Genomic DNA, 23244 nt, shown 5'->3' with positions numbered 1-23244 from the left:
TTGAACCCTGTACGATGTATGACGAAACCACTCAAGAGATGAGGAGTAGCCGGCGCCTTAAATTGTGCGCCAACATCTCCTTATATCATATCAATAAAAAAAAAGGTTAACTTGTCTTGACAAACGCGCCTCTTCACGTCCTTGCCTGCGTACACGCGTGTTTCCGTTACAGACATCGCTAGAGCTACGTCCCAAGTCGCCCGTCACTCACCCAAGACGCACGTGGGCACCGGTTCCGTGACCTCCTCGCGATTCTCGATGAGTCGCTCCATGATGGTCGAGGTAGGGCACGCGCTGCAGTTCCGCTGACAGGCGGCTTGCACAGCACCGAGTGTTTAACTGCTTGATGCGCGCTTCGAAACAGCGCCGCCCTGGAGTGTGCGCTCACCGCGTCCGCGCCCCGTGCGTGTGTAGGCAGCGAGCGCGCCGGCCACTCTCGCTGCCGGCCTGGTGCCGTTATGCCCTGCCGATCATCCGCGCCTGCAGAACACCTCGACGCGAGAGCCTTCCCCCCCGTCACCCCCCGCCGCAGCTCTCGGCTCGTGTTTCGGTCGCGGCCGCTTGTTTCGATGGCGGCGCCACCTACCACCTCCGCAGGCTGCCGCCACCTGGCGGCGGCGCGACGTCAGAAAGCGAGACGAGAGAAAAACAGCGAAGCTCTCACTGATCGCCCTGCGAGCCTGCGACGGCGCGTGAGACGGCGAATTGAGAGAGGCTCCCTGCTTCTCTCGATCCGCCTCCACGGAAGCCTCGTTCCTCCGGGAGCAGAGAGGCTCGAGATCAGCGCGCTACGGGAACGGGTTTCCAAGGGAAGAGGGCGAGTTTGTACGGTCAGCAATGAATAAGTGACCAAACGTGTCTGATTTACTGCTGCTGTAACCCCCGTGAGCAGTCTGGCGTTTGCATCCAACGATAGGGCATGTCAGGGAAAGACGCGTGTTTGCCGAGGATTGCGCGCTTTCACCATTGTAAGATACTGCGTAAGAGGGCCACACAGAGACAAGTTCGGAAGCCAATACCGTAATATGTAGACACCGCATGCATTGCAAAAGCTTATCGCTTCGAAGACTCTTAGACCCGTAATAAAACTCCCGCCATTTACTTCCACATGAGCGCTTATGATATTGTGAGCACAATTTTCTCTCTTTTCCTGCTTATCCGCCCCTTCTTTTTTTTTCTTTTTTTTCATCTTTTTTTTATGAGCGCCTGTCGCATACGCGCTGCCCTCGACAAGGCGCTTTTGCCCTTTGTCCCGAACAATACCGTCAACAGCAATGTCCCGCGAATAATGTACTACACGGCATTTGTTCATGCGCGTTGGGCGCGTGTGTCATTGTTTGTGTGTGCGTGTGCTCATGCGTGCTTGCGCACTTTCATTTCCCGGCCATGCGAAGCAGTTCCCTACGCGTGCTGCACACAGAGTTTGATTGCCAGGGTCTCTTTCTCTCCCCCAAAACAAACCACTCGACAACTCAAGCTGCGAATAAAGCTATAAATTGTTTTCTTCATCATTTACTGCTTCACACTTGAGAGCAAGTCGGAAAGTCTCTACGATGAACTTCGAAGTCTCCGTTTTGTTGGCCCTCCGGGGTAGAACGAAGCTTTGTGGATATTTAATGATCCTTGTCGAATGTAATCAAGACCCCTGTACTGCAACAATGCCAGCACAAAGGGGTACTGACGCCATAGTTTGTGATCCTAAAAATGAAGTGCGTTTCATTTTTTCTTTTTTTTCCGTAGGAAGCACCCAACAAAGCCTGCGCCATCACATAGTACGCCTGTGCTGTTTTATTTCTATGGTAGATTTACATTCCCGCACTCTAGGCCAATAGATTTGTCCCGCGTCCTTTAAGTGTTTTCTTTTTTTATATATATTTTAAAATAGAAAACAGGCGAAGAAGCGGCATAACTTTTTCAGGACTATGTTTTCAATCGTGTAATTGAAACGGCTAGTCAAAGAGAGAGAGAGAGAAAGGCAAAGGAAAGACAGGGAGGTTAACCAGAGATTATCTCCGGTTGGCTACCCTGTTCTGGGGGAAGGGAAAGGGGATGCAATAGGTGAGAAAGAAAGAAGGATAAAAAAAAAGGAAAAAAAAAACCTAAGCACACAAAGTCAAAGGATGTCACTAACGCTAACCTGCTGCCGAAAACTCTTGTACTAATTTTTAAAATTTGAAAGTAAGAAGTTTGTCTGACACTTGCACGCGCCCACTTTCCTTCCTTACATTTCCTCCAAGCGGTATACGGCAAATGGCATGCACGCTCCCTTTGTCTAGTTTTACATAAAACTGCGCGCACATCACTATCGTATAATTCGAATAATCCAGAGCAATGACTATTGAAACAAAAATTTGCCCCTCTTCAGCTGTCTCCACGCTGTTAAGGTTATCGAATGTTCAACTCTTTCGAAAGATGAAGCGCCAACAGAGACAGCACACTCAGGAAGAACAATGACAGGACAAGGTGCTTCCTGTCATTGTCCTTCCTTAGCGTGCTGTCTCTATTGGCGCTACATCCTTCGAAGCTATGAACCGACTAGCCCCACAACTCTTTAAACGAAGCACGACTGTCTATCTCGTATACGAAACTATGTGCGTAATTTTAAGGCTCCTCATTACATCGCAAACGTATACGTTGGTGATTGCATCATCGTAATATCACGACAAAGGAGCTCCTCGCTGCGCAAGCAACGTGCAATGCCCACAGGGCCACGACTGCGATTTCCGTACTTGGTCTGAGACGCAGAATTTTCTTCGCATTGCCTTGGCTATAATTTTAATGCGAAAACATTGTGTTCCCCATGAAGCCGAAAATCCGGCGAACGCGTCCGGCGTTAACATTCGATGGTACCAAAATCCACGTGACCACATGATGACGTCATGTTTACGGCACTGGACCTCCCGCGGCTCGTGCTGCGTAATCCCATGGCGAACAACCACATGCAAAATTGACTTTGCCCCATTGGAAAAGCGAGTTGGGCCAAGTTCAAGATCGACCTAGCCCACTCCCAGTACTGACTTGACTGACATCCAAAAGAATTGACTTGGCCCGATTCGAAAATTCGGTTGACCCACATTCAAAACCGACCTGGCCTGGCCCACTACCATAATTGACTTGGCCCACCCCCAAAATTCTAATGGCCCTGCCTCGAAATTCACTTTGCCCACTTCCAGCACATGACCAATAGAAACGTATCGCGCTGGAGAGTCATGCTGCTGTCGCAGTCAATGCACGTCAGCAGGCCGAACTTTGCCTCGGTAACTTTATTACCGGATTACCAATGAATAGCAGTGTCTGTTGAGACCCCCGCTTAGAACCCACAATATTGGCATAAATACTCTAGAAACCTCTTTTTGCGTGCAAGACTGAATCCTGAAAAGCTCCAATTCTTGCGCTTTAGGATTTCGTGTTTCTACCTGTAATGTATTGTGTAAGCTCGTGAACAGGAAATTATGGCTCTCTTCTACGACAGCTTGCTCCTTGACCCACTAAGGTAAACTAATAGACATATTGTGGCAGCCCACTGGTAATACTTCAGGGCGGGTTACCCTTTTTTTCTTCTGCTCTTTTATTTTAATAAACGGTTTCCTCTTTCTCTATACACCCTCCGTCCAAATGGCTGCACCGTATTGGAAACGATGTGGAATTATTATTATTATTATTATTATTATTATTATTATTATTATTATTATTATTATTATTATTATTATTATTATTATTATTATTATTATTATTATTATTATTGAACAAATGAAATGACGACTCCCAGTGAAGTAGAGCCGTCATTCCATTCGTTCAGTATGATGAGGCGAAGCAGGTTGAACAAACGAGCAGGGAAATTTTATTAACGGGAAAGCAACGGCTAGGAGGTTGTTGATTTTCATGCAGGAAAAGACCGAAAGACAAGTACGTATTAAATGCAACTAAATATAGCCAATGTAAAGCCTTTTTATGTGCGTTTGCCATGTCCTCACTTTTAACGCTGTTTGAGCTTAAGAAAATACAAGAGATGTCCTGAGTACTTATTGTGAAAATAGAGCACCATCTTTTTGTTCAGGTTATGTTATTTGCCTTCATAATTTTTCTTTTTCTCTCGGCGGCTGCTTGCATACGGAATAGCAACCGATTGGCGGAGCGTGTAGAAGGTTATTGTCGTTCTTCTATCATGCTACAGGTAGCACCAAACTAGGTGCGTTCTTGAACGGTCCGCAAAAACAAAACAAAGCAAAGAAAATATTCCCCAAGGTTCAAATCAAAAGTACTGGCCATGTTACTTGGCTAAGGTCAAGAAAGATGTGCACGTGTATGCCATTCCTGGGAAGCATACGCTGTCGCTTTGTTACTCTGTTGCTTTCTTAAGATTCCCTTCTCGGTGAGATACGCTAAAAAAATGCGCATAAATTTAAAATCCACCGGAACCAACGGCGTAGTGAGGTTGCTGTGAAAACAGGGGAAGAAACTTCGGAGGAACTTCCGAAGATTCGACTTCCCCGAGAAAAGAAAGAAAGAAAGAAAGAAAGAAAGAAAGAAAGAAAGAAAGAAAGAAAGAAAGAAAGAAAGAAAGAAAGAAAGAAAGAAAGAAAGAACCTTCCATGAAAGGGAGGGGGGAACTAAACTACACTTTCTCATAGTAGAGTGTTTGCAACAAATATTTTCGTATTTTCCTGGAAACCGTACGGAGAGCAAATTCCTCAGATCAAAATGAGGGAAGCAGAAGCTATAGCGCTTCTGCTTCCCAAGGAAAACTCGTGCGGTACTTCGATATTACATTGGATGGTGATGGCCGACGCATCGAGTTCCTGATGTTCCGTTTTATGAGCCTGCCGCCAGACATTTATGCCACTGTTAAAAACCAGCTGTCAATATAACGGCCATGTCTTTATCATTTTTGACAAGCCATCGGCGTCGTTCCGACAAGACACTTCTATTCCTGTGAACAAGGAGAGAAGGTGAGGGCCGCAAACACCACATCGACAAAAAAAGAAAGGGGAAGAAGAAATTGCTCGTGATAATAACGCGAACCGATTGGCTGCCCTGTTCAGTACGTCGTGTTGTACGCCTTATAAAGTGACGGCCTGCCGTCATTCTGTCGGTTAAATGCTTTGCAGAGAGAGCTGCCACGACATTTCTTTTCATTTACTAGATTGTTTCTTTTTTTCGTTTTTTTTTTCAGTGGCACGAGCATCGAGTGGCATTCTTGTTTCTTGCGCAGCACTGTCGGTTCACCTCCTGAGACGACCGGGGACGAAATTAAAAATAAATCAGAAAAATATAGAAAAAGAAAGTACAGCGCAAGATTTATGGGTTTCATAATAGGTATGATATCACAGCATAAGTTTACTACAAGTTGAGTTACTCAAGTGTCTGGAATAATTAGAATTAATTAGAAATCATTGAAAACCGCACACCAATGCACGATATCATAGGCTTTACAAACCTACAACGTGAGCACGACTTTTTGCGAAATTCCTGGAAATCCGGAAGTGGAAAGCGGAAGTAATTACGTCAATAATGAGGTCACACACGGCAAGATGGCATGATACTTAACAGGTTAATTAAGGGGAAAACAGTTGCCTCCGTGTTCGGTTAACTGTGCCGCAAGGTTGCCGCACGACTGGCGGTTCGAGGCACTTTGCGTGTATTCGCGGGCTTCTTTCACGCTCGGAAAAACACCTTTATGTAGTACGTGTTGCGCAACAAAAAGCTGCATCGGGAGTTTTTCACGCCGCTCTACAGTTTTGTCATTTACACTTTTCATCTAATTATAATATTTAAGAAGTTGATCAATCAATTAAGACTAATTACGTGATTAGGCGGCATGCAAAAAAAAAAAACATAATCTGAGCACCTCCAAGCGACGGCAAACAACATTACCTTGATTCCGTCCGTCTACGTGACATTTGCATATCTTTAAATCTTGGTTTATTATATTTGGGGCACCCTCTGTATTCTCCTTCCCGGCAATTCCGTGCAGTAAGGTGGAGGGCAGGGTTTGTGGCAGGCAATCAGGAAAGAGAACCAGCTGCACGTTCCAAAGAAGCGAGGAGGTGACGCCCATTGCGCTCCATTTATCCTTCCGTGATGCTTCCGTTCAGTTGCGTCGCGCGGAGGGCGATGACAGGTGTGTAAGATGGCAGAGGCCCTTCTTCTTGTTGTCTCCTACGGTTGGCTGACGTGGCCCTTGTTTCACTGTCCTGCACGGAAATGACGAGGCACTATATATATAACTTGCGCAGGGCAGTGAGGCACAGGAGTTTCAGAAAAGAAAATTAATTGGATTCGGGAGTGTTACGTGCCTGAATAACGAACGATCTGATTATGAGGCACGTCGTAGTGGGAGACCCGGGATTAATTTTGACCGCCTGGGATTATTTTACGGGAACCTAAACCTAAATGCGCGAGCGTTCTCGCAATTTGCGTTTCTTTCAATTCGGCTCCAGCTAAATGTGGCCGCCCGGGGCCTCGACCGAGCCTGACCGAGTCCCACGAGCCAGCGCCCTATAGCCACTTAGCTACAGCGGCGGGTGGGTACCCGTTGAGTAAAAGGGAAAGTACTCGGCCAGTAATTATCGTTGCAATGTTCTTCATTTACGGTCTCATGTGAAGGAGTGGCTATTATACATTAGTCTCCGAGAAACAAAAAAAAAACGCATTGTTCTCTTTGCAAGCTATTTTCACCTTACTGATCGAATCACCAGATAGAAATGCCGTATTTGTCACGTGTGAGCAATGGGCGCAAGAAAGGAGCCATCCTGCTAAGGTTCCTGAAACGTGCTTTTCATGCTTCGCTTTCCGTTTTTATGTTACAGCTACTATTTAGGCATTTGAGGAGTTCTGAACGTGTCACGTTAGCGTACTTAAACAATCGCCGCTGTGCAATTTGTGCGATGTTATGAACCAAGATGTATGGCGTGTGCACGTGCGTTGCGCACCCAAGAAAGAAAGAAAGAAAGAAAGAAAGAAAGAAAGAAAGAAAGAAAGAAAGAAAGAAAGAAAGAAACCACACTAAAGACGCATCACACCGCATGCAATGCTCCGGAACGAGAGACCGTGTTATACCGGGCTACGCAATCACAATATTTTCTATGTATAAAAGTGCCTTCAATGGCTACCGGAGGCAGTGTTCATCCTATCGCTTTAAGGAGACTTCATGAAAGTCACCTGGCTCTTGTATGTATGCTTCTTATACCATTAAAGGCGCATTCGCTATATCTCTCTTCCTGTATAGCACGGCCGGTAATATATCGAGCCACGCTACATAAGCAAAATATTTCTGAAAATCACGACTATTGTGCATCAATTCGAAAGGATAAACTGGTGAGCTAGTTGCTATGGCATTATGCACAGTGAGCACGAGCGAAACACAGAGGACGACAGAACTACGTTTTAGAGCGCAGCTCTTTGGCGTCCGTTCCTGGGTTTCGCGTCGTCGTCGGCGTTGTCGTCGGCCTCGTAACCAGCTCCGCCCCCCTTTCATCCCCCCAGCGCTAGCAGCGACCGACTGATACCGCTGGATGCCGCTGACGCCGCTAGATAGTCAAGATAACGTGACTGCATAGAACACCGTCGCCGCCATGCAGAAAGAGGAGGAAAGGGTCCCCCCCCCCCCCTGTTCTTGTGTGGCGGATAGGGTGCTCTTCAGTTGCCGACGCGCCGGTTATTTCACGTAGGCCCCGGCACGTCGACGAATACGTGACCACCTTCCCACGGCTAGACCTGGTTCTTAGCGCTGCGGAAGCGAGGGTATCATATTGTTTGTGTCGGCATCGGCGGCGTTGTCCCTGAAACCAACTCCGCAGCTGGGGTTGACTCACTATCGGCGTCAGCGGCATCAGTCAGTCGCTGCTATCTCTTTCCTCCTCCCTTTATCGTGTTGTCCGCTTGCTGCGCGCACTTCTGCCCCCATCGTTTGCCGCTGGGTGTACACGCCGCCCCCCTCCCACCTCTTCCTGCGAGTCTCCGGTTGTCAAAGCGCCGGCTCGAACTTAATTCCTTTCTTCGCTCCTCCTCCAATGCAACCCCTGTGCGGTGGCAATCAGAGAGCCAGATCGGTGGCGGCGGATCTGTATATGTGCACCGCCCGAGCCGAAATTGCCGCTGCCGTTCGCCACTGCGAAATTATCTGCCAGTTCTTTCTGAGCCATGAGCGAGACGACCGATGGAAGTCCTCCGTCTGCTGCTGCTGCTGCTGCTGCTGCTAAACGAGCTGCCAGAGCAGAGGCCCAGCGCCGTCGCCGTCAGAATCCAGAGGTGCGTGCCGCCGAAGCAGAAGCTTACCGTCGCCGCCGTCGAGATGATCCAGGAGTACGCGTCGCCGAAGCAGAGGCTAAGCGCCGCCGCCGAGAAGACCCTGCCGTTCGCGCCGCCGAAGCGGAGGCTCATCGCCGCCGTCGAGAGCAACCAGCAGTAAGCGAGGCTGAAGCAGAAGCTCATCGCCGCCGCCGAGAAGACCCTGCAGTTCGCGCCGCCGAAGTGGAGGCTCATCGCCGCCGTCGAGAGCAACCAGCAGTAAGCGAGGCTGAAGCAGAAGCTCATCGCCGCCGCCGAGAAGACCCTGCCGTTCGCACCGCCGAAGCGGAGGCTCATCCTCGCGAGGCACTTGTATAGATCTCGTCTTTGAGAATCAAGCATTGGTGTACCAAGTCGAACATATATCAGTCTATTTCTCCGACCACAAAGCTTCCTTCATGACTGTCAAGAACTGTTAGTGGAGTCTTTGTTAAAGGAATACGTGTGAAAAATAAAAAAAAAATTTGTGATAGCGCATACATGTGTTGCTCGATTTCTTTGCCTCAATCTATCGAAAAGGTGAAACAGCTTATTTGCTGCGCTCAAATTTCGCATTAGGAAGTAACGTAATCGTCGGTAATTTTTTCTGTCATCCTCTGTGTTTCGCTTACACTCGACGCGTATGGTGACATAGATTTGATCGCTGCAAACTGTATTCTTCAGGGCAGGCTTAGGAGGTCAATTGATATGGTGACTGGTAAGAACGATACAAAAGCGGACAGAGAGTAGCAAAGCTGCCTGCGAGAGTTATAATGAAAGCCGGAAAATATTTTTCCATCATAGCAAAGAGATAGAAAAGAAAATTGGCTGACTTACCCGTATTTGACGTCTGCGTAATGCGTAGTGTTTATTACTTGTAGAGAATGGCTGCACGAATAATGTAACTTGGTGTAGCGAACGGTTACGCAGAGATTGTAAGTTGTATAGTGCTTATGTTTATATTAAGTAAGAGAGAATGTTTGTAATGCAACATGTGAGATTGAAAGCAAGCTAGAAGCACACTGGCACAAATCTAGTCGCCCCAGTGCACGTAACCAGATTCTCCTAGCTGTGGCACATAATTTTGGACAGCACTATTACCAGGGTCGACACACGTAAACGACGATATAGGCGTGTCCACCAAAAAGTGGTTGGACTGGGAGGAGAATGCTCAGCATTAAAGGTGACTGAACGTTTTTTTATGTAATACTAACATGTTCAACACTTATACTGCCAACTTAATAAGTAAACAGAGCACAAGCGGACAGGGATGTTAATGAGACGCAGACGAGCTTTGGCACTCTTACTTGCCTACCTTTGCGCTGTCCACAGATTCAAACGAATCACGGACTATACCAGTCAGTCACCCGCGAAGTTGTGCAGTTAATTTCCTCCTAAAGATAAGACGGTACATAAATGGAACTTTCACTATATGAATCTTTGTCATCATTCTTATTTGCCACATTGATAAGAGCTGCTGTTGTTCTCGGGCATTTTCCTACGTTTCGTAATCTTCGGCACTCCCCGAGAGCGTTTTGTTCGTCGCCAAGTGCAGGTATGGACAACGCTATCTTTGCGAGATCTCTATCTACACCTAAACCAAAACAAGCCGACGCAGAGTTTGGTTCGACACAAAACCACGGCGACTTTTACCGCCCCACTACAGCGATAATAAATGCACTTCTTGCTCGCTGTCTGACTGTGAGCAGCGTATCGTGCAAAAGAATATTGATCACGTGCTTTGTCTGCGTGTGCCCCCTGCACTCTCGCGAATGAGAGAGAGAGAGAGTCAATGGCTCTCTTTTTGGCTTGGATCGACAGTCAGTCGTCTTCTGGCAGAGATATTTTCGGCTCGTAACTATACCGCTACGGCCTTCAGACGAGAAAGATCGTTGCGCACGTCCTTGGAAAGAGTGAACCTAATATGTGAATTAATTCCCGTTTTATATTCTTTAGGAAGAGAACCCCTTAATCATAATTGCCATAATTTTTCGTAATGTATATTATTTCTTTCTACATCTTTCCTCAATCTGACACTGAGAACTTGCAATAGAATTAGGGCTCACCCGGCCTCTGAGCATTTTAAATCCACCCTTTCCGTTCGGTTAATACATCAACTTCAATTCCATTCAACATTCTATACTAATTTTGAAGTAAACGGGAGAAACTTAGTATCTCTGTGTCCTTCAATTCTGATCGTTCCCTTCTACGTGAATTTCTGGTAATAGACGCAACAACTATTCAAGCTGGAAGCCTTACACACACACACAAAAAAAAGGAAAGCTGAAGGAGATTCGTGTGGAGGAAAAATTGGGGTAAAGTGCAGCGCAGTAACTGTCTCTCAGTATAGAGGATAGATACCTCAACCACGCTGCACAAGAGGGAGGGGGAATGAAAGGGAGGAGTCAAAAAAAGAAAAAGCTTCCGTTCGGAGATTCAACATTTTCTGAAAATTTGAATATATCGTTAAAAAACGACGCTGCGGTCAAAATGTTTGCGAATTCAGACCCTGGTTTCCAATATAATGCGAGTTGAACCGCGGTCATCGAAGAATAGATTATGCATTAAAGCTGCGAAGGTCGCCAGAGTGCTCTGTTCTTATAATCCTGCACGCTGATTGGATGAAAGTTTGTCAAGTCTGCTACGTTTTCGCGGGTGGAGTAAAACAAAACATAAATTGACGCGTCTTGGAAGATCGCGCTTCCTTGGATAATATGTAATGCTTCCAAGAAAGCTATTGAAGCCAAACACGGCGTTATAGAGGAAAAAATTAATAAAGAAGACGCTCAGATGCATAAAAGGGCCGCTCGACCAGTGGCTTCTCGAAATTGCCTTATGTAGCACGTTTACTCGGTGATCGCAGTCGGCATACACAAGTAGATATTGCCGCGCTGCTTGCCGAAGACGTGTCCGCCGGCTAGCATACGAAGGATGGTCCCCAAAGATGTTGAAGTATCCAAAACGGAGTTTTGCAACTGTCATGATTGATTACTTCTAAACCCACTTGCACAAAGCATTTCTATCCCGATACAATGACATGAAAGCGCAGCCTATAGCGAGCGAGAATTCATGACGACACACACACGTCAGTGCGCTGTGACACCACAATTACAGCATGCCCTGATTGATGGGGCACTGACGCAATTACACGTACGACGACAGGCGGTGCCGTAAACGCTTTGGGTAACGCTTCGGGTAACGCTTCAAGCATCAGGGTTGCTCGATTTTGCCACCCGGTGCGCCAAATCGGCTGCATTTAGAGCCCCTTACTTATGCGAGAATATCGGCTCTTACATGCATCGGCTACTTTCTGGCTACCCTTTGTGTCAGTATCAGGTATCGCAATATTATCGGATTGTACGTGTGAATGAATTTCGAATAAGAGTCCACGGTTTCCTCTACTAAAAACGATGCGCTTACGTGCACCTTATTTCACTTTTCTATGATTTCAAAATGCAATGTCAGTAATCGTTCAAGTATGTTTCGTATAACCACAGTGGATGGTTCGAAAAGCGGGTTCCGCTATCGAAATTTAGTATCTTGCATAGTGTTTCTTGGCTACTTTTGAGACATGCGTGGCTTATTTGTGATCGTGGAATGGAGTAGCAGTGCTTAGTGCATCGGGATATGGGAAGCGATCAAATATTTACTTCTATTTCACATTTATTGATAGCATCGACTTTCTGTCGAACCATGAGTGGCAGCCATCGACAGTGCTTCTAAAGATATGAAACGGTCAGGTGAGTGAGGCTGACCGGTGCAGAAACCATCGCTACTCTCAAAGTGCGCGGCTGACAGACCGTCTACGAACAAATCATGAAAGATAGTTTAGACAGTAGCGCTGCTTGTTCTGATTCGCCGTTTAATGGGACATCTAGACTTAAACATTTGTGGTCAACAGCATTCACATTCATACCCTTTTTAAACATACAGAGAGAGATAATCCTTCCTTCCTTTCCTCCTTTCTTCCTTCATTCCTCCATTGATTTCTTCCATTTTTCTTCTCTTACTTTGATTTCTTTCTTCTACGTGACGCTTCTTTTCATTTCTTTCGCCAGCCGAGCCACTAGGCGACAACGGTGTCGTCGCCGCTGCATTACTTTCTTGGCCCAGATCCCCTCGGGGTTCACGCCCGGGACATCTCGGCGGTTTTCTCATTTGGCCAAGTGGAGGATCCAAGCTCTTGCTTTTTCCTGCCTTTTTTTTTTCTTTTTCCTACGAGCAATGGGCATTTGGCATCAGTTTGTTTCCTCGAGTTTGGTCGTTGTTCCCATTCTGCGTTCCTTCTTTTCTTTTTCCCGTCCTTTCGCTGTCCCCAAGGAGCTTTGCTGTATTACGGTCGCATTCCTTCCCGCCGTGCGCTACACCGAGCGTATTAGCTTGCTGCGCTGTGTTGTCTTCTTTTTTTCTTTTCTTTAGAGCAGTTTTGCCGTATCGCGGACTATTGCGGTTTGCCGGAGCTGGCTTTCTTCTCTTCGGCAGCGTTTGTTCGCTCCACCATTCGCTGCTTGGCCGCCACTTGGCCTAAGCCGAGATTTACGCGGTGATCTTTGGCTACGGATTTATTTTGTCGTCGGAGCGATTCCAGGAAGACACATGTCGTCGGTGTGCTCTGAGTGGAGTCGAGTTCCAGATCGAGCTTCGAGACGGTTGACAATTTCTGCATTAATCGCTGTGGCAGGGAGACGCTTCAAACGCACAAGTGAATAGGGCTAAACTTTTTGCGTCCTGAGCCGTAAGCATTCTTATTGGTTATAGTATATATATACGCCCTGTATATGATTACCATTGCTTTTGGTAATCCCTTGTAGTACTAATCTCGAAAGAACAGACATTTATTCACTGCCAAGAAAAATGGCCACCACTTTCACATTTTATGCGCTACACCATCAGACCTCATTGCCACTATTATCCCAAGAATGGGTGATAGAACGGAATATCCCGTTTGATTATAACTTACATAGAGGCGTACCCAGCCTGAACGGTTACTAAGATCAGCTAGGTAATTTATATACTTCATTAATTCGTACTTTTCTCGACTGTTAATGATTCGAAGCTTGTCTTTTTTGCATGAGTTTCTCATTGCGTGAAAATCTACTGCATAACTTTCTCTCAGCACATCCGCTGACCTATTCGGACATGATTAAACAGCTCCAAAGACTAAGACAAAGGGAAGAAACAAGGCAGAAAGCTGACTATCAGCTAAATTCTAGTTCAACAGCGCAAAACGAGACAAAGGGCTGTAAAAAAAGGGGCACGAAGATTGTCTCGCTTTGCGCTCTTGAAGAAGATGGAACACCTACTAGTCCGATCTCATATCCTGCTTCTCCACTAAAGTTTACTTTAAACAACGCATATGTAAAACTAGAGAGCATTCATACACAAAGAGGCTCATGCGCTGCGTTGGCGCATAAATAAAGGCTCCCTGGGTGAAAGCTTTAGTTCAAGCCTCCTGGCAGCCGAAAACAGAAAAGAAAAATATAATTAATTTTTTTTCTGGCAACTGTAAGGCAAGATATGCGTTCACACTTTCACATGCCATTTGCGTAGCATAAAGATCGGAAGAATGCGAGGTATTTCATTTCTTTAAATCATGTTGCAAGAGATGGTTTGATTTTTTCTTTTTTTAACGATTACTTGCAAAGATTAGGCGCACACACAGAAAAAGAAACAACTGGGTGGGTAAGCTGAGAAAAATATATATCGGTTATGCTGCATAGGGGACGCAGCCGGCGTTGAGGTAGAGAGAGAGAGATAGAGGAAAGGGGAAAGGCAGGCAGGTTAACAGGAGGGGAAGATCCGGTTTGCTACCCTACGCTGGGGAAAGAGGGGACGGGGAGGTAAAGTGATAAGGCAGGGTACGTGCAACATATTGTTCTAGGTGCTAAAGGCGTATGGACACCAGCGTTCAGAAATGACGCTACCAAATACACAAATGACATTTACTTACGCATTGAAAAGCTTACATGCTTAACTTACGAAACAGCCACTGTCAGCGGGAGTCCCACGGTCTAATCTTGCAGTCTACCTCGCTTCCTGCTTTGCTGCCCAAGACGGTTCATGCCCATTCTGTACCCTGCGTGCCGAACGCGTGGTCGCCATTGCCGAGCAACACTCAAATTTCTGCAACGAAGGGCATACTCGTAGGCCTTATGACTCCTAATAAGCTAAGGTTTCAGTCTGACGGATTACACCAGCGGGTGAGCTCTCTCTCTCTCTCTCTGCGAGTGAGCAGAGTGAGCTCTCTCAAACGGGACCACTCCTGGTCGAATCAACAAACGTACTGCGCAGTACCTGTGCCTCTCTGAACGCCGAGCGAGAAGCTAAATTCAGCTCCAACTTAGTCATGCGCGACTCGTACAGCAGCGCCATCTGTGCGCGCGACTCATGCAAGACCGGGCAACGTCCTCCTTCCTGTACGCAACGATACTAAAGTGAGACCCGTGGGTAGTACGGTTGTAAAGATGTAAGAGGTAATAGTATAACACGTTTTCAATACGTGACGGTTTTAGCAAGGGAGCCCCCTGTGCTGGCCGAACTGCAAGACTGAAAACTTAAGACTGAAAAACTGAAAGACGTGAAAGACACAGCTCGATTGGCCCCGCCTCCGTCAAAGGCCAAACAAGCATGGCTTGCACAGTCATCTTAAAGGTGACGAATGGGAAACGCTGCAACAATATGTAGGCTAGGTTCATTAGGACTGCGGGCGAGAACGCTAGTGCGAGAGTAAAGACGGATACAGCCACATTTTCTGCAATCCTATAGGTTAAGTTGGAGTATACGGTCAACGGGACAACAGAAGCTGGCAGACAGCAGCCACTTTGCATGGAACAAGCAACTGCGCATGCTATAACCACGCCTGCCCACGCCGCCATCGACAACTCTATACGCTTAGTCCAAACAATCTTGCACATTGTATTGTATCAATCAAATACTGCATCAGCATTGTGCCAATATGAAAGATGGGTGTGGTGGCGCGACTCCCCTTTTTTCACGACGCACATATGGCCGGTCTCAGAAGCCTGCCATTCGTATCCTTTCCTCCGCTCGAAATCCACTTGACCTTGCGTGATCTCTACGAGTAAACTATACGTCCACAAGAGGGCACTCCGCCCAAGTAATCAGCGCAGGCGCGTCTTCAGGCTACGTTCCCCGGCAACGACTGTGGGCCTAGCTTGTCACAGTGCCCGCCCCCCTCCTCCTTTCCTCTCTGACCTCGTGCCAATTGATGGGATGAAATCAATGCGAGGGGTCGAAGTAAAAAATAGGGTCCCAGAGAAAGTGCTCTGGTCCACACCTTCTCTCACTCCGCCTCCTCCACACCCCAGTGAGCGATCTCGCCTCGCATTCGCTGCCATGTACGACGCTGTACGCCAAAGCCTCAGTTTCTTGCTCTTGCATATATATATTTTTTGTTCCTAGTCGTCTCGCAGTGTACAATGATGCCCGGTGCCCTCAAATTAGGAGACGAGCCGTGACACCTGCAGAGACGTATCCAAACTCTCACCGAGCCGCGTAGATTCTCGGCTACAGGCTTCTCTATTCTGCTGTTCTGTTATACAACGCATGCTGTTGAGATATTGAGGCAGAGAGTGCTTTGACCACTCCATTTCTTTATGTTAAGCAGCAATACTAAATAAATAAATAATATCATAAAAATAAATAAATAAATAAATAAGCAATGGAAGTAGCAAATGCAAAGTTGCAACGAAGAGTTTATTTGCCATCTGTCCGTGGCACTGACTGTATACACTTCGTAGTGTTCATCTATTGTCGCAAGAATCCTTCACGTACTAAATGGATGGTATAGGTCCAAACGGACAGCTTAGTTCAAGTTCGGTCCGCAGTATACAGAACATAAGTGCGCCACCTCATACATAACTGCGCGGGACTAGGTATTGTAGGCCTTGCAGTTCTTTCTTTTCCGGTATATAAATGATTTAAATAAGATATCCTGCATGAAAACCACATACTACAATACGCGACTGTTGAGGGCACAAAATGGCGTCCAGAAGGCTTTCTATGAACGCTTCTATGACGTCTTCCATGTATAGTTTATGAAGCTGAGCATTCCATTCTATGTCAGAAATATGAATAACATTTAACAGCGTATCACGTGACGCATATCTTCAAGAATGACACAGTGAATTTTGATTCGTGCTTTCCTTTAAAGATATTGCTCGAAAGACAGCGAAATCAAGACAACGCCGGGATTTATCCTCGTAAAAATGAGAACGACAAAAAATTAAAGAAAAATACATTTCGGCACCACACGGGAGCCATGTTCACAATTCAGAAATAGAGGGTTTTAGTCTGTCTGTAAACTCATCAATTTTCACGGAATACAGGGATATTGGAAACGTGACCTGCCGCGAGAATGCTGGTTATTGACATCTTGTGACACTTGGTTCTACCACAACGAAGGTATACACGTTGTCATGTTTCATGCGTGTTCTCTTCGAATAAAAATGAAAGGACGGCTGGTTGTCAACGATTAAGCCGCTGCTGACACTTTACAGCAGTAACTAATCAGAATATGGTTGGTCTGCAATAATAGTTTTGTGTGTTCTCCGCTTCATCTCTGCGCTACCAGGTAGCGCTACCAGCCCGACCGCTGGATGCACGCTAGACCATTCACGTTTACCTCTCCGGCATTCTGGTATTCCGAAAAGGACAGACAAGCTAAAAAACTCTCTAATAATATTACACGCAAGACTGCGGACGAGCAAAAACGTTCGAGCTTTTGTGAACATTACCGCATCCATTTCTATTAACACGGTAAAAGAACTATACGCGATTCGAACATATACCTACATAAAGTATAGAACCGTACTGACAAAATACCTCTCCGCATTGCAAACATGATCTTTAGTGCAGGCCCCCTACGACACGACTCTCGACGTGGGAACACGTGATGAGGAAATCGGTGAACGGTCCCTCCATTTGCGCGGATCCTCGGAAGCCGGAAGCATCGGGCACCTCTCGCTTTCTTATCATCGAAAAAGGCCGGGCGAGCCTAATCACTTCGCTGCTCGTGGCTGGGTCCCGAGCCGCCCGACGTTTCTGTGTGCGCGCCGTTCTTGCTAGGGCTTCGCACTGTCTACTTAGAAACAATGGGGCAGCCTCCCTGCGGCACCAAGACAAACGGCGCCATCGTTTGTAAAGCTTCGGCGCGCCAAATTGTCCGCCGCCTCGCCTCTTGTTCCCGGCACGTGGAAGTCATTTCGCCATACGTGTGGAGGATCCTCTCAGCGCTTCTATGCTGCCTTATGGAGGCAGCTGCTGGGCCTCTTCCGAACTTGCGCAATTCCTCTGAACGTGCTTTATGCTTGGACTCTGAAGACTCCCATTGGCGTGCGCCATTTAGGAAGAGTGCGATGTGGCGCAAATGTTCAAGTAGCTTTAAAGAGAGATTAAGTATAAACGTTAAGTAAGGCGGAATGAATTAGTGTTCCTTGGCGCCAGAACATCGACGTTTAGCGCGAACGGAGCTTTTGTAATGGACAAATAAAGCTAATCTAAATCGAGGACAGGCCTGGCATCGCCGTTACAGACGCACAATATGCGTTGGGCTAGTTGCCACGACGCATGACATCCTATTTATCATCAGTGAACCTCTCAAGCTATATTGCATTCCAACGTGGAAAATAAAATACAGCTTGGCGAAGTTTGGTAAGGAAGTTATGCTGCTTTTTTTCGAAGGTTTACAGCAAAACTAAAGACTCGTACGGGAGGGACACTACACAAGCGCCATAAAAGGCGGACGCTCCGCATTGTCACTAACGTTGCACCACGCACCTCTGTCGGGGATATTTGTGGGAGTGTGGCGGCCTCTTTGTGCGGCCTTCTGAGTCAAACTAGGTTGTAGTGAGCGGCAGAACAAGGCTTTTGTCGTTGCCGGCACAACTTGGGATCCTACGTAATCCACCTCGTTCACTCGCGTGTGATTCGAACTTCACTAAAGATGGGTGGTCCCTTCCATCATTGCTTCCTCCACTTTCGTGTCTTCTTTACTTGTATGTGTATTTCCTGCGCTGTATTTGGAATTTACAATGTTAATATTCAATCCCCTGTGCAATAACAGCAATAGAACCTCACTTGCATCAAGTGAAAATGACGTGAAGCCAAAAAAAAAAGCGTAATAGACCCTAACCATATCTTTATTTCAACGGATGCGATAATTAAAGAATATGAAGAATGAATTGGCAATACTCTTCATTAAAGAAAAAAGACATAATAGAAGACTGCTTTGCAGCCGGTGTCAACCGAACCCACAGCCTCCGGTGAACTATGTGGTGCTCCATTAATTGCGCCATACCGCGACCGCTGTCCATACTCAAGCATGTTATGTATGTATGTATGTATGTATGTATGTATGTATGTATGTATGTATGTATGTATGTATGTATGTATGTATGTATGTATGTATGTATGTATGTATGTATGTATGTATGTATGTATGTATGTATGTATGTATGTATGTATGTATGTATGTATGTATGTATGTATGTATGTATGTATGTATGTATGTATGTATGTATGTATGTATGTATGTATGTATGTATGTATGTATGTAGGGAAGGTCACCTACGCACGTGCTTAACTTTCCCTAGAAATGTCAGCGCTGCTGTCATCATTAGTATTCCTTAGGACTAGATCTCGCATTCGTTGGTTCATATCGTTCTTTTAAAAAGCCTGCGCTTTTCTTGGCTTCATTATTCGTTGTCTTCACATCACCGTTACTTAGGTCGAAATCAACCCCTTATGTTTCCGTTATTTTTCTTGCTCTTTACGAGCGTTACGTCCATTCTGTGGTTTGCATTATTCAGATAAGTCTAGAAGATATACATTGCGTTATCTATTTCGTGCTTTTCCTGAAGCCCTCCACTTTGCTCCATGGCGTGAAATACAGAAATTAGAGCAGAAAGAGGGCGGCGTCAAACGTGTCTTCCCAGTCCTGGCTCTACCAGATGACGCTCTGGAATGCAGGTCCTTGGACAGGTCTGTATTACAAAGAATGGTGAACGGTGAGCGCTTTCAACAGCACTTGATTGGCTGCTGTCACTGTTATATATCACTGCACATGCAGTCAACGGGACGCAGTTTCTGGAATTTCTTGAGGCTTCTAACACCTATTCGATGTGTGCCAACTAAGTAAATGTATTATAATGGTCTTTCATTTTTCTTAACATGTTCGCGCACGACACAGGAACATTCGTTAACAAGATCTGATAGACATGACTCGATAATAATAGTAAAAAACACCAGTTAGAAGAAGAAACAGTCATCACATCCGTAAACATGGCGGTCGATATTAACTTCAGTATCCAGCTTGATCGTCAGGCTGACGGCCGGTCTTCAAACTCATGGATACCTGTATATAGTAACCAATCGGAACAAAACTCAATGGCTGTGTAACAGTGAAAAAAAGAAAGGAAGCTGCATTCTAATGAAGCATGTTGCGACATATTTGCTTGTTGGCCTAGTTGGTGCTTGCTAAAAGACATGTTTTTTGCCGCAAGTTAGAACACAGCCGTTGTGTCTTCCTTTCGTATGTGTTCTAACTTGCGGCAAAAAACATATCCTAATGAACGTTAGAAGCTTCCTTGCTTACCGCAATACAAGCAAAGAAAAATGTTACCAAAAATGCTAATATTTCATGACAATTTACATCCTTGTAATAAAACTCAAAAAAAGTTTGAAGCTAAAAAGCCTGCAACTCCGTAGCATAAACACTTTTTTCATTTTTGCCAGTAAACCTGCATTTTGGCATTGGTCTCACTGTAAGCCTTCGTTTTAAACAACAGTCACAAATTGTTCTTTAGACCTGGAAAAAAACAAAAGTTCGACGCCATAGATAGTTTCATTCAGCTGAACAATTAAAGAACATGTCATGCGCACAGTACGCCCACAGCTAGTACATTTCTCTTGCGCTCACTGCAATCTACCAAAGTGTTCAAGCCGTCTGTAGTATGTTTAAAATACTCAAGAACAAGCAAACAACAACAAAAAACCTAATTGCGCAAAACCATAGTAGCCGTCGAACCTTCTCTGGGCCTTAATTATGTTTGCAGGTTACTTTACTCAGAGGTTCTTCAATTTTTCGTTCTCTGCTTTATTATACGCTTAAAAATTAACGTTGTTCCTAAGAGCTGAGAACCAAGAAAAATAAGCTTGAAGCACTCCATGCGCGGTGACCCATTGGGGTCTCCAGAGACCCGTTATGTACGTGGCACATTCCTTATTGCACAAAGCACTGACAAATAGCGGCATTCTTTAAGAGTTGCTCGCGGATGAAGGGAAATTATAAGCAGGCATTGGAAAAAAAGACAGCGTCTAATTTGTTTCATAACATCTTGTTGCATGTCCGTGACGGGTCAGCGGTTCTTGAAATTGATTTTCCACACGAGCGCTATCGCACTATGTCATGCGATGGAACCTGCTCTTGCGCCGAGTAAACTCGAGAATACAATCCCACGGGCCGTGCAGAAGGACGCTGACTCAGCATTGCGAACTATAGAAAATAAAGACAACTCATTTGCCTTCACGGCTGCTTTCCTCTTTTTTTTTACTTCGGTCGGGTTAAACGGAAATTCGTGGCAGCCCTTGACTCTAAAGGGTACTTTCCCCCAATGTTCTCGCACGAGACGCCAGCAGACTACTCCGAGGAGACAATTATTTCACGCGACACAGCACGTTACTGCGTGTGTATGTCTGTTTGTTGCAGGGGAAACTCCAGACAACGCGGCGTAAAACGCTGAACGATCCCACATGTTCACTTCTTTGTTCTCCGATAAAAAATATTCGGCACACTTCATCGATTCCTTCTGCTTTGAACTCATGTATAGCGACAGCTGCAGGCTACAATACAGGATGTCAGTCATCGTCTTCAGAACAACTCCTTCCTTGCGATACATTCAAATTTAGAGTACCTGTTGAGGGGGGGCTCATGCTTCAAGCACCCGGCGCCGTCCTTGTTGTCGTCCTGTTGTGGCCCCCGAAATAGCCGCAGAGATGCCTCCATTCAAACCCCGAACAAATAACTAAACTTGATAGCGCAGTGGTTAGCACGTGCAGCTTTCAACAGCACATGAGTTCGTACCGTAATAGAAACGCTAAACAAACGGAAAAACGAACACGGCAAAACTTCACTGACGATTACGATACTCCCTAATGCGAGATTTGAACCCAGCTCTACACGTGTTTTCATTTCGCGATATATTGGCTGGCGTGAACAGTATGTCACGTGCGGTACGTTGCGAACGGTGCGAACTGTGGCGCCACTGCCTCGCTATTCTGGAGATCGCGAGAGCCAGCGCGGGTGTGACGCGTGGGCGCGATTCACAGCAGCCGCCGCCGACAGACCTACCAGACGACGCGCGCTACTCTGGCGCCATCTCGTAGCGAACGTCGCCGCATTACGTTTTTCATCTCACCCTTTCGCCATGCCCTCCTCCTCCACTTTCCGCCTCATGCTTCCGCCACACCCTCCTCATCCTCTTTCCTCCTAGCACACTCATCGCTATCATCGTCTTTCATCCCCCGCTGCACTCCGCGTTCGCTTTGATCTACCGCTGTGCTCGTTCGCTCGGTTACGCCGACGCTCTCCACAGGAATGGACGCGTAAGAGCTGAGCCCTAAACCAGTTTGATGTTTTCAACTGCTACCCCAACTAAAATCGGCTATACGTCTTCCTGAGGAAGCAACTTGCCAGTTTCGCACACCAACCCCTACAGATCAGTCTGAGTTACTTAAGCACAACGCCTCGCGTCGCCTCGTTCTGCTGACCGCCATACCTTCTCCTTTTTCTCTCGATTCCGGTGTGCCCTATGCCAGAAAATATCGCCAATTTGACATCGTAATGATGACATGTGCGATGGCCAGTTGTATTCGTCGTCTGGACATCCAAGCGCACCGTCAAGCGCAGATCACAGGCGGTATTCTGGTGCAATCACTCTCAGTGACACAGTACCTTTCGCGAGATTTCGCGAGACTACCACCAGACGCGTTCGGTGTCTACGGGCCATAGGGTTCGGGTACTGTGCCAACGGATGCTAAGAAAGTGTGCCAAGAACGTTGTCGCTCGTAGACGCCTACGTTTCCGGCTCTGGTTTCGTGAAACCTCGCGAAAGTAAAAGCATCTCCAAACGTGATCGCCCGAGAATACCGTCACAGTAGGCGAAATCATTTCAATGCCGGTGCGCAAAGTTGTGGACTTAAAGATATTAAGTGAGACGTTACATAGCTGCCAGAAAAACAATGCCGACAAATTCTCTATGCAGTCTACACTGCAGACTTGTGTTAAAACCTTGTTTTAAAAGAATGCTGTCGACAATCTTCGCGCACTGCGATCATGGAATTGAATTCTGTGCACCGCGTCGTCGTAATGATTACTCCGAAGCTCGCGGAGATGTAATATTCCACACAAATGATGCCTCATTTTCTCTGTAACATATAACTCAGGTCATTAAAGACCTACATATGATTCATAACTTCTGTAACACCAATGTAGTTGCCAGAAGATTCGTCTCTTCGTACGTAGTCTTCTTGGCACTACATTAAAAAAAATGAAGTTAAAAATTTAGGAAGACGCACGGTTGACTTTTTCAATGGCTTCACGGCACAGTGCACACATCAATGACCATTCAGATTCCAGAGGTTGCTTAAAGCAGATAAAACGACGAAAGCGTCATACAACCCCCTGCGGATGAAGTTCCGACTAAAGCGCCATGAATGACATGGCCCGTCAAGAGACGATTCCCTTTGGAAAGACCATGCGTAAAGTGCCGCATTACATCAGGGCCCTTACGGGCAAGGCTCCAAAGCTCGAGTCCTCGGAGCCACGAACCAAGTATACGGATCTCGTCACCTAAATTACAGCCAGCACCGGTGATTTGAGAACTGATGCAACGATACATAAATCTCCAAGGAAGGAGCCTGATAACTGGGACGAACAAGAATTACGGAATTACGTCG

The 23244-nt window shown here is 46.3% G+C and overlaps 2 protein-coding genes across 8 annotated transcripts in view; one reads left to right on the top strand and one right to left on the bottom strand.

The window, feature by feature from the left end:
• Positions 1 to 505, bottom strand: part of LOC135900880 (carotenoid-cleaving dioxygenase, mitochondrial-like) — a 119447-nt gene extending 118942 nt beyond the window's left edge. Inside the window, exon 1 of the mRNA XM_065430474.1 lies at positions 212 to 505. Coding sequence (XP_065286546.1) covers positions 212 to 272 — 61 coding nt within the window. The 5' untranslated portion in view covers positions 273 to 505. The remainder of the gene's footprint in view (positions 1 to 211) is intronic.
• The window catches only part of LOC139056301 (uncharacterized), a 447952-nt gene that overhangs the window by 409737 nt on the left and 14971 nt on the right, over positions 1 to 23244 (top strand). The gene's annotated exons all lie outside the window — the stretch shown is intronic.

The sequence above is a fragment of the Dermacentor albipictus genome, chromosome 2 (genome assembly GCF_038994185.2).
Source record: "Dermacentor albipictus isolate Rhodes 1998 colony chromosome 2, USDA_Dalb.pri_finalv2, whole genome shotgun sequence".
Taxonomy (NCBI): domain Eukaryota; kingdom Metazoa; phylum Arthropoda; class Arachnida; order Ixodida; family Ixodidae; genus Dermacentor; species Dermacentor albipictus.
Note: the sequence above shows the minus strand (reverse complement) of the source record. Positions and strands in the feature narration are given on the sequence as shown.